A 12,647-nucleotide genomic window follows, 5' to 3' on the forward strand; every position below is an offset into this window, starting at 1 on the left:
TTTCCGTCGTACTAAGCAAAAACCGCGCTTTTCATTAATGTTTCAATTAAAATTGACTTTTAAATTTATTCACGTTACGACGAGGTCACAAATTATTGAGATATTACTTTGACTATATGTTTTGTATTACTTCTGCGTGAAGTCAACGATTTACATAGTTGAAGATGCTAATAACAATAAAACACTAAAGTGGTATTTTTTATACGATAGATGAGGAGATGAAAGGTACGGCAGTGTGAAATTGTTTATATAGAGAGTAGAAAGCGAGCAAGGACAACTTTTATGAATGAAGGTACAAATCGGTTAGATCATCTCTCTTTACCAAACTCCCCAGTTGGAGAGGGATGGTGAGGGGTATTCCCCCCGCCACCACTGGCAAGAAGAGATGATCGCCGACTCACTCATGTACCGACGATGTGTTTGAAACAGTTCTATCGATTTTTACCGCACTCAAGTTGTTATCTGAAGCAGTGCTGCAAAATCTCGACAATACACGATGATATTGACAATTCTGCTTTGGTCACTCATATTAGCTAACAGTCATAGTCAAGGCAAACCAGTGGCGTCGCGTAGCCTCACTTTTTACCTGTTCAACAACTTTGAAAACGTTATTTAGGGTCATGTTTACATTCAAATCAATTTCAAAGGACACAGGGTCCTCTAGTTTGACTGATTTGTATCCATTTGAACCAATATTGTTTTGTTTGTTTACGTTTTGAGAGTTGTTGAACAGGTAGAATGAGGTTAGGGCGACGCCACTGAGGCAAACCATGTCAATTGTCAACGACAATGCTGTCAGTGACGAACATGTTTAGATTTTTATATCAACTAAATTTGTAACGAAATAAAATAACTTGAGCAACATAATTACATGGAGCCGTTAATGTGAACAAGCATCTACGTCCTGAACTACTTGGATAACAATAATGTGACACAGAATGTACGAAACTACACTTTTTGTTACCAGGGGAATCTTTGTCATTGACGAAAAAATTAATGAGATTTTGACGAAGGTTTTTTTGAGGATCAAGTCTGTCAGTGACTATGTGACGAACAATTTTGTCAATATCGCGCAAAAGTCTGTCAATGACAATGACAAATCTCAGCACTGATCTGAAGGAAGGCATCCAGTCGTAGGTTTGGAAATTGCAGCTATTGTTACCTCTACCACAGAATGTGCTCCTATCCTTGTCTTGCTGTGCTTGCTCGCTTTCTACTCTCTATATACAATTTTCACACTGCCGTACTCTAACAGAACTATCAACTCTATACTTTCATCTCCTTATCTATCGTATAAAAATTACCACTTTAGTCTGTTATTTGAAATTAGCATCTTCAACTATGCATTGAGATATTGTTAAATATCTAACACTGCATCTCGATTCCAAATTCGTGTCGAGTTTCAATTTCGCAGTTCCTAATGCATTGAAACGCAATTAGATTGTCTTCATCCTACGAATGAAAGTAGAAAAAGTGGATTCGCTAGGAGCACTTCTTTTGTTTTGAGAACAATGAGTGTAAATATTCATACAATGCGCTCTAATAGGCTTTGTGTTGTAACTTGTTAACTATAGCATCGAAACAAACGTATTATTTTTGCACGGTGGAATCATTGATATTATTGAAGTTTTCTGTTCGATAGAACGGAAATGGGCGACTACGATAAAGTAGCGCTCTATCCTATTCTCTTAAAATTTGCTCCATATTCAGCACAACACAACACAACACTCTGCAATGCTCTTCAATGTGTTTTATAATTCTTGCAGTTCTACCTAAGAATTTCCCAAATAATTCTTCTGAAAATTCACTTGGAGTTCACCGCAACATTCACTTAGTGTTCTCGCGAAATTTTCATGGAATATCCCTTTGAATTCTGTTCAACTTCTTTGAAATGCGCCTCAGAATTTCTGTGGAACTCTCCTTATAATTCTCTAAACATTATCACCGGAATATCCTCGGAATACTCATTGGAAACTTCTTGAAATATTTATAATACTTATATGAAAATCTTTGGAACTATTCTCAGAATTGTGCTCCTTCCCTTGGAATTCTAGTCACAACTTTGAAATTCTCCTAAAAATTTACTTGCAGTTCTCCTCACAAATATTTGGCATTGAAGTCAGAATTCTCTTGAAATTCTTCTTCGAATTCCTTTCAAGTTCTCCATGAATTATTCTCAGATTTAATTGATTTCACCGAAAATTCCCATGGAACTATGCTGCGGACTATATTACTCCAAGAAAATTCTTGAAATTATCCTTCAAGTTTCCTTGGATTTCTCCTTTGAATCGCCTTGGAGTCCTCGTCAGAATTCTCTTCCAAGTTTGCTCAGAATTCCTTAGCAATTAACCTCAACAATTCTTATGAATTATCATTAAAATTTTATCTAATATCCTGATATCCTATTCAGCGTTTTTTCTACTCAGAATTTTACTCAGATCTTACATGGTATTCTCCAATGAAGTCAAACTTTATGCCATGATAAATTACAAAAAATATTTTTGCACGTGAATTTTCTTTAAAAAATACAAAAATATGTGATTATTTTTAGATTTTTTATATCTTTTTCCAATAATTTTAGAAAAATCGAAACTCATTTTTTTTTTTCGGTGCGGTATGCTTCCGCTTAATGTCGATTTTATTTTTAAATCTATCTACTTGAAAAACGTTCAATGTCTGACATCATCGTTACATATTCCTGAAAATTTCTCCAAGCATGGCTCCAGAATATAAAAAAAATCAAGTACAAAATCTGTAAAAATTAAATTGTTCATTATAGATTATAGAATGCAATCATTTCATTAAAAATCTTCATAGCATGAAAATCAGAAAATTCGCTGAGTAATGATGAAATTCCCTGAGAATTTCAGGTTTTTTCAAGAAAAATTAAATTCCCTGAGGATTTCCGGTTATCCAGGTATTTTCATGTAGTAGACATCCGTCATGCAATTAGAAGAAGGTCCGGGATCCTAATTATGATATGATTTTCTTCCCGACTTTGAAAGTGATGGCCAGTGTTCGGAAAACCATTCTCAAATCTCATTAATTGAGTTCACCTACAGGGTTGCAAAAGGAAATCTGTGTTTTTGTCCAAAAAAATCTTTTCATCTTAGCTTTTGTCCAGAAAATCTGTGCTGATATCTGTGTTGATAATTTATTATTTGAATCCTTAAAAAATGTAATTTGAAAAGTGATTGAGCATTTTTTCTGACAAAGACAAAAAATAGATAAAAATATATGTATCATAAATTGGCAAAAAAGGAATACCTCTGACAGTTCTCTTTCTCCTTTTTCATTCCGCAAAAAAGCATGCATAGATATAAAAGTTTGTGACGATAAAATTACACTGAAGTGAAAATAATGTGTTGTTATTAAACATCTCAAGTTTAATTTATTAAATTTTTGATCATATTTTTAAAAATCTGTGAAATCTGTTAAAATCCTAGAAATCTGTAATCTGTAAATACAGAATCCTGGTTTTAAAAACTCTGAAAAATCTGTAGAACTACAGATTTATCTGTAGTTTTGGTAACTCTGCTAACTCACGTGCGGATCTGCATAGGCATCAATTACATATACCGAGATACTAACCCTAACGTTTGAACAATTGCATATGTAGGAACTCTGCTCTCTCGTCGAAGCAATAACTCTAACGCGGATAACAATTCCAGATACCAAAACCAACCCACAAATCGAACTTAAGATATGCACGGCCTAAGTCTCTATAGTGCGCGAAAGAAATTCTCATAGTCTTACGACAAGATCACTCTTGTGCCCCTAAAACATGTCTCTATTTTTTTTTGTTTCTACCTGTTCCCATTGGAAATCATTGACACAAAACATTAATTTGGTTTCTCAAAGCATATCTTAATTGGACATGACCATATATATACAGACTAAGCATACTAACCATACATAATTTCTGTACAAAACATTTAAATAACGTACAACAATGTCCAACGCACCCCAGGTCATGGTTTCCATGATAAAATGGATTTACTCCCGAAGCAAGGGGAAACACCGATTCCTCCCTAGCTCAGTCATGAAATAATCGGCGAAACAACTAGAAACTGTCACTCACCTGGCAGTACAGCGTCACGTCGTACACCGTCCCGGTGCCATTGTAGAAGTCCACATTCAGCTGGTCCAAGCTGAGCTTTTCCTCGATGAACTGGCCGAGGTATCGCTGCAGCAGGAAGCGACACACTTTCTTCTTGATCACATTTGACCACGGAGCGTACCACGGCATGGCTGCGGCTAATCTGATCGCTGCTGGTACCCCGTTCGTCCAGTTGGGTCTTCTTCTTTTTCTTCTTCTCTGTCACGCTTCTTCCGTCTGTTTTTCGCTGATTCTTCTTCTGTGTGCTTCACCCACCCGGACACACCGACGAATTTAATTTCAAGGTTTCTCAGCTGTTCGATTTTTTGCTGGCCAACCCGACTCAGCTGCCTCTGGTTTTGTTTCACGTTAGCTCACTTGTTTTGTTTTTTTTATTTATTTATTGAAGAAACTTTCCACGCTTTGCTCTTTCCACGGGTCGGTGTGCATGAATGTAAAGCAAAATAACACCAACCCAACACTGATTGTCTGGGCTGTGTGATTGTGTTCGTAGAAACGATCAACACACTGTGCACTTGATTCTACTATTCTTTTCTTATTTTACACCATCAACCGATGATTGGCTCCCTTTCGTCGAGGAAAATCACTTCTTTTCCCTCCTGACGAGTAGTGAATCACTTACAGAAACTTAAAAATAACTTTAGAATAATATTTTACAAAAAAAATTAATCGGATCACTGCGCTTTACCCTCAATCCGTACTCGGTTTCCCCTAGGTCGCCCTTAGCTGGAAACCTTTTCTAACAAACAGGAAAATCTCGCACTCACTTTGCCTATTTTCAGAGGTTTCCCCTTTCAGCGTTCAGCTCGGAAAATCACGCACCATAGACTGTTTCGCAATCAAAACACACAAACACTTTCTACGCGTTTACTTCGTGGTGACTGACTCGAGTGTAATTCCTCATTTCCCTCGGATCCGAAAATGACTGCTCACACTAGGTATATTCTGCACAAATCGAAAAGAAAAGTTCTCCCAGTCGAAGCACACTCTAACTGGGGATGGAAAACTCAAATTTTAAATCCAAATGTCTTGGGGCTCCAGTAGGGTTCTGCTCCTCCTGCTGCTGGACGGTGTATGGCTTTTTATTTTCTAGTTTCTAGCTACTTCCACCTTTGCTGGCCGACGGACGACTGAAGGAAGCGAGTCTTTCTTTGTTCCATCCAAGTAGCAGCTCTTCTCGTTTCGTTGCGCCTGTTTGTGTACCATCCGCTAGCAAGCATGTAGATTGTATTTATACAATAATAATAACAACACAACGCGACACACACACACGGCACCAGGCAAAGGTAGAGCAGTGTATTTTTTTGTGATTGCTTTGTTTTGGTACGACGACGGTTCCAGTGTTGGATTTTTTCAGAATTACATTTTAGCTCCCAGCTCAGAGGTGGTAAATGTCATGAAAATGTTGTGGGGAAAAATGTCGTGACATTAGTTTCCTCCATATAATTTAGAGAACAATATAAAAGCAGAATGATATGCGGAGGTTTGATAAAACCACACAGAATAAAATAATGCATCCATGCGTATAAGCTAGTATTTATTTTCAGAAAAACTAGAAGCTTGCAAGAAATTATGCTTACAAAGAAGGATTGTTGCATTTAAAGTTTTGAATATTTCATTAAATGCCTTACCTTCAATGTGGTTGGAATGTCGATATTGCAACGAGTCATGCAAGTTGCCCTTCGACGGGGGTGAACAATGTGATAATAGTAGAGAAAGGAGGGGCATAGTGAACTGATTGGGCTTAATGAGCATCCTGTTCTTAAGCCTAAAATGTATATTTGTTCAAAACAAATAAATAACAACATGATACTGAACCATCTACCAATGAATTTGATTTGAACAATTAGAAAATTAGGGCTAACGTACAGGATGCATAATTTGCTTCACTATACTCCTCCTGCCCCTATACTATTGAAAAGCAAGGAGAATTTTTCAAGGGGTAAGTCACTCAGCACATTGTGCCGAAATTAGATTCGACACAGCTTGGGCACATCCATCGGCGCACCTTCGGCATACCTTGGGTACACCTTCGACACAATCTCGTAGGCATTGGATTGTTGTAATTAAAATGGGAGCACTACTGGAATTTGACTGTATATTCAGGAACATTCTCAAATTGAATATACCAGAGGAAATTCACAGTTCACTTATAAAAAATATCTAAATACGAAATCTAGGTTCTAGAGTGGGCTCAAGAGAAAGAGGCAGTTAATCAGACCCTATCTGTACCCTTAATTCAAAAAATGCTGCAAATCACACAAAACAAACTAAAGAAGTCCATCTTTTCGGCCGCTGATAGACCGATGCTTTTCACATCACTAAAGGCTAGGTTTCTGGTCTGCCTTTGAGGGCATTATAGAAGACTAAAACACAGGACTTTTATCATCCTATGAACATAAAACACCAACACCAGCCACTTTCCGCGTCATCCTCAATCCGATTTATCCTTGCGATTTCAAACCAAAACATTAAAGGTGTCAGAAATATCGGGTTGCCGGGATGGGTATTTTTCAAACAATCGCAGCTTGTTCTGTGACCGGCAGAATCGGCACAGCTGCGGCACACTGATAAAAAAGATGATCCAAGATTGGTGTGCGTAGTGACCTACCCCTTGGAATTTCTACAGTTGACTGAAAAAAACAAATGAAATGCCTGATTATTTGATAGAAATGCCAGTTATTTGTTCAGGTAACAAATCTAGTGTTCAGAATTATAAGGGCCTAACGGCAATGGGCTACAAAATAGTGATTTGACAACCTGTGTTCGCAATAGCGAAACTTCCTAACGTTCACCACCGTCAGCCGTGTCAACGCGCCACTCTCCGGCAAGAAGCGTTTACAACACTCGCGGTCCTTTTGTGTGTTTGTTTCCGACCTTCGGAAACAGCGTGGTTTCTTTTCACTCGGTGTAAATAGCTCGCTATATCCTACAAAAGAGTTGAGTTCTTTTCAGAGCTCATTAGCAAGAATTTTTGGCAGACGAAGCTTTCGCTGGGTGAATTGGAAGCTAGCTTTGCTGAGTCGCATCATCGCAATCGTTCGTTAGCGGGCGTGTAGTGGTAGTGTACCATTAAGCTGGGTTTAGATTAGGCAAGTCAAATGATCAACTCAGTTGAATTCAATTGGCTTGAAAAGTTGAGCCAGGTCCAACTTTTTTCAATTCAAGTGAGTTGATCAAGCCAGTTGAATGGCATGGTTTACACGTTCAATTCGCGTTCAAGTCAGTTGAATTCAATTGACTTGATCAATTGACTTGCCCTGTCTAAACCCAGCTTTATCGCCAATTCGTTTCGACCATCCAGCGTCGGCAGCAGGCTGATTGCCTTGTCGACATCAGTGTTAGTGTGCGTGCGGTGGCAGTGAGTCATCACAGCACCATCATCATCGACGTCGACAGTGAGCCAATAAAATCCTCGTGATTTTCACGTGTGGTTGACAGTGTGTGAACACAATCGCCACGTCACGGACCAGCAGTGGGCTGATATGTGGTTGGCCATCCATCGATACTAATGTTGTCAATGAGCTAACATATTGTGAAAGTTGTGAAAAGGCAGTGGTTAGCAGTGGGCTAACGTGTTGGTGGCCATTCGTCTCCATCAATGTTGGCAGTGGGCCAACAACCTGGAAGGAGAGGAATACCTAGCTCTGGTCCTCACAAGTTCCTACCTCACGCTTCCCCATGTCATATGATAACAAAAGACTACCAGCTGAAACATGGACACAGCTGAGTGGCGTAGCCTGGGCAATAGCAAAGTGCGGCTCAAAACGGCGTCTGTTCTCCATGTTAAGAGCGGCTGGTCACCGTCCTAGTGCCAGCGTGGGACTCTAAACAGAGCTGTGCATCATGATCCCCCGACGATACATAGGGTTGCGATAGGTTAATCTATGACAAACTTCAACCACGCAACTTCGAAGTCGTAGCACTGCAGGAACTTTGCTGGACGGGACAAAATGTATGGAAAAGCGGGCATCGAGCGGCTACTTTCTACCAGAGCTGTAGCACCACCAACGAGCTGGGAACCGGCTTTGTAGTGCTGGGTAAGATGCGCCAACGCGTGATTGGTTGGCAGCCAATCAACGCGAGGATGTGCAAGCTGAGGATTAAGGGCCGTTTCATCAACTACAGCATCATCAACGTGCACTGCCCACACAAAGGGAGACCCGACGACGAGAAAGAAGCGTTTTATGCGCAGCTGGAGTAGATGTACGACGGCTGTTCACTACGGGCGACATGAACGCTCAGGTAGGACGGCAGGCAATGTACAGACCGGCAATCGGACCAAACAGTCTACATGCCGTATCGAACGACAACGGCCAACGATGCGTGAACTTTACAGCCTCCCGTGGTATGGTAGTCCGAAGTACCCTTTCGCCCCGCCAGGATATCCACCTGACCAACACACAGAAAACCAAATCGATCACGTTATAATCGACGGGAAATTCTTCTACCGACATTATCAACGTCCGCACGTACCACAGTGCGAACATAGATTCGAACCACTACCTAGTGGCAGTATGCATGCGCTCAAAACTTTCGACGGTGCATAACACCCATCGAAGTCGAACGCCACGACCCAACATTGAGCAATTACGGGACGCCGAAGTTGCACAGGATTACGCGTAGAAGCTGGAAGTTGCACTACCCCGGAAGAGCATTTTGGCGCAGCTACTCTTTAAGATGGTTGGAGGGACATCCATTCCGCCATAGGTAGTACTGCTGCAGCGGCACTAGGTACTGCGATCCCGGACCGAAGAAATGACTGGTTTGACGGCGAATGCAAACTGTTAGTAGAGGAGAAGAATGCAGCACGGGCGAGAATGCTGCAACACCGCACGAGATTGAATGTGGAGCGATACAGACAAGCGCGGAACAGACAAAACTTGGTTTTCCGAAGGAAGAAGTGTCAGCAGGAAGACCGAGATCACGGGGCGATGGAAAATCTGTACCGCGTAAACGACACACGGAAATTAAATAGTTCGCGCAAAGGCTACATGCCGCAAGCCGATATGTACAAGGACTTGGACGGTAACCATCTCACGAACGAGTGTGAGGTGATTGAGAGGTGGAAGCAGTACTATGACGAGCATCTTAACAGTGATGCAGCAGAAAACGAAGGTGGCACGGCAACAGATCTTGGAGCACGCGCAGAAGACGACAGGCTACCAGCCCCTGATCTTCAAGAAGTTGAGGAGGACATCGGTCGGCTGAAGAACAACAAAGCAACTAGTGTAGATCAACTACCAAGTGAGCTATTAAAATACGGTGCTGAAACACTGGCTAGAGCGCTGCACTGGGTTATTGGCAAGATTTGGGAGGAGAAGATATTACCGGATGAGTGGATGGAAGGTGTCGTATGCCCAATCTACAGAAAAGGCGACAGGTTGGATTGCAGCAACTACCGCGCGATCACACTGCTGAGCGCCGCCTACAAGGTACTCTCCCAAATTCTATGCTGCCATCTGTCACCATTTGCAATAGAGTTCGTGGGGCAATACCAGGCGGGATTCATGGGTGCCCGCGCTACCACGGATAAAATTTCCGAAATTTGGCAGGTTCTGCAGAAATGCCACGAATACAACGTGCCCACACATCATTTGTTCATCGATTTCAAATCCACATACGACACAATCGATCGAGATCAGCTATGGCAGATTATGCAAGAGTACGGATTTCCGGATAAACTGACGCGATTGGTCAAGACGACGATGGATCGAGTGATGTGCGTTGTTCGAGTATCGGGGACACTCTCGAGTCCCTTTGAATCTCGAGGTGATGAACTTTCGTGTCTGCTATTCAACATCGCGTTGGAAGGTGTGATCAGAAGAGCTGGGATAGACACGAGTGTTACGATCTTCAGGTAGTCCATCCAGCATCTTGGATCCGCCGATGACATCGACAACATGACACGGAACTTTGAGACGATGGCGGAAACGTACATCAGACTGAAGACTGAAGCTAGGCGGATTGGACTTGCCATCAATGCATCGAAGACGAAATGCATGAGAAGAAAAGGTTCTAGGGAAAATTATGTTAGCCTCCTACCCCGAGTTCAGATGGACGGTGACGAAATCGAGGCGGCCGACAAGTTTGTGTATTTGGGCTCACTGGTGACCGCCAGCAGAGAAATTCAACGACGCATTATGGCAGGGAATCGTGCCTACTTTGGGCTCCAGAGGACGCTCCGGTCGGATAAAATTCGCCGCCGCACGAAGTAGACTATCTAAATCTACAAGACGCTGATTAGACCGGTGGTACTCTACGGCCACCGAGGGGGGCGACTCTATCTACAATGCAGGAAAAATCGTGTTTTGCTGTGGTTAGCTACGAGCACGCTGAGTAGATAGAAAGAAGATTGATGGCGATTCTGAAGATTTCCTGTTAAAAGATGATATGCGATGCAAGAAGCTGCGAGAAATGAAAGATGATTTTTCGAAGATTGATTCGCTAGTGTGAGATTTGTTGAGCATCTAGAATTGAGAATTAGATGTGTCGCCCCCCTCGACGGCCACCAGATTTGAACTATGCTCGTGGAGGACCAACGCGCCCTTGGTGTTTTCGAACGGAAGGTGTTGCGTACCATCTACGGTGAAGTGCAGATGGAGGACGGAACGTGGAGAAGACGAATGGACCACGAATTGCACCAGCTGCTGGGAGAACCATCCATTGTCCATATTGCAAAAATTAGGTGACTACAGTGGGCTGGGTACGTCGCAAGAATGCCGCACGACGACCCAGGGCCCTGCGGACCCTTCGCAGACTACGAGACTGGCGAAGTGTGGCCATGGATCGAGTAGAGTGGAGACGACTTCTTCGGACAGCAGAGGAAAACAAGGCCTTAGCCTGATTGGTAAGGAAAGGTAAGGTAACTGCGATGATCGATTATCTCTTTTTTTAATAACTCGGTAGGTTTAACATTTTTCGGTGCGTTTGATGTTGCATTTGCTAGCTAGTACATTCTTTTAGTACACTGTACTGGAACAATTTCGGAAAATTGGTTCACTTAACTGTAGTAATGCGAAGAGAAAATCGATGAAGAGTATCGATCAACTTAGTTAGGCCTAGTGATTCTGAACGCTAGAAATACTGGTATAAGTCTGGCCGAAGCCAGAGATATTGCGCCCCTAATGAAGTTAATTAACGTTTCTAGAGCTCGCACCGTCTACGGTATCATCGCTGTCACCATCATCGAATAGCTTGTCCAGCTTTTGGGTTCCGGCTGCACTCTGTTTCAATCGAACAATTGGTCCCAGCTTGCTTCATCTGCGGTTTCAACGCAGTCATTATGTCTTCAGCTAAGTTCCAGAATTCGCATCATCGACGATTTCACGAATCGAACATTTCAAGACCAACAATTGAAATGGCCCTAACTCAATTTTGTAAACAAACCTTGTAAGGCCATTTTCTCGCGAACCAAAACCTTCATCATCAAACCTTAACCACAATCGGGTAGAGAAGAATTTCCCCTACCTTTTCATTATGTTGGTTTGCCTTTGCGGACTTCGGTTCGCGAGAAAATGGCCTTACAAGGTTTGTTTATAAAATGGAATTAAGGCCATTTCAATTGTTGGTCTTGATTTGATAGAATTAATGAAACACACTCGATTCATTCCAATGGAAATGAAAAGATTCATAAAATTGAAACTGAACACAGAAATGCAAGTTTTTTGAAACCAAATTTTCAAAAGGTTCCATTCCATTTATTCAATTAAAACGTTAGCTATTTTATTGATTTTAAATTGAGCAAGATAAACTGAATTTAAGGTTACTTAAATATGTTTTAGTTGAAAGCCACTTGTCTATCACAGTTTTGCAACAATTTTTCAGGATTTTGATGTCAGGTGTATTTTGATTTCTAAAGTTGTCTTGCCATGACTAACATTAGTAAGCTTCCGAAAATTGGATGAAGAAACTGAATTTTTAATTTCATAAATTTAATCATAATTTTAGGATTTATTCAACAATTGCCCAATTAAAAAAAATGAATAAGCAATTGTTCAATTTGTAGTTAAATCTCTAAACTATTTAATTTGTTAATAGTATATGTTTGGATGGAGTAGCAAAAATAATCTCGTAGCCCATCAACTTTTTTTTATTGTTATCAGTCCAGGAATTGATACAGCCAACAACCAATGATGTAACTAGTCCCGAAATGATTCTTTATAAACTGTTGCTACCCTGTTCATTCAGTTGCAATTATGTTAACACAGTAATGTACCCCTATCATCACTCTCAACTATGGTAAGGTTGTGATATCTTGAAAAGGTGATCGGCAAGGCGAGGCGAGGTGAGTTTGATATGTCCTTTATCAGGTTTTAAGCTCTGGTAGTTGTGCCCTTTTCTTGTGGTATAGGTCGCTAATCGTAGTACATGGGTCTTATGTGAAAAATAATGTTCCATGTCATGTTTTTCAGCTCACCTGCGCTGGCTTCTTACACACCTATCGAAAATTTGACGTGGTGACTCGCTTATTGCACTATACGGCATATGGTTTTTCGGATCATTTGGCTAGGGGTTATTCCACGTC

The 12,647-nt window shown here is 41.3% G+C and overlaps 2 protein-coding genes across 3 annotated transcripts in view; both read right to left on the reverse strand.

Annotated features, from left to right (window-relative positions):
- The window catches only part of LOC135706937 (autophagy-related protein 2 homolog A-like), a 111,938-nt gene that overhangs the window by 95,372 nt on the left and 3,919 nt on the right, over positions 1 to 12,647 (reverse strand). The window contains exon 2 of one of the 2 annotated variants that reach the window (XM_065228621.1): positions 4,082 to 5,112. In XM_065228621.1, coding sequence (XP_065084693.1) covers positions 4,082 to 4,249 — 168 coding nt within the window. In that variant the 5' untranslated portion in view covers positions 4,250 to 5,112. Of the gene's footprint in view, positions 1 to 4,081; positions 5,290 to 12,647 lie in introns of those variants that run through there. The other variant, XM_065228620.1, reaches the window with a different exon arrangement.
- Positions 1 to 12,647, reverse strand: part of LOC135706941 (small ribosomal subunit protein uS5m) — a 45,187-nt gene that overhangs the window by 16,370 nt on the left and 16,170 nt on the right. The window lies entirely within an intron of this gene.

Source organism: Ochlerotatus camptorhynchus, unplaced genomic scaffold, assembly GCF_037179485.1.
Source record: "Ochlerotatus camptorhynchus isolate MF236.1 unplaced genomic scaffold, CSIRO-AGI_Acam_v1.1 ptg000298l, whole genome shotgun sequence".
Classification (NCBI taxonomy): domain Eukaryota; kingdom Metazoa; phylum Arthropoda; class Insecta; order Diptera; family Culicidae; genus Ochlerotatus; species Ochlerotatus camptorhynchus.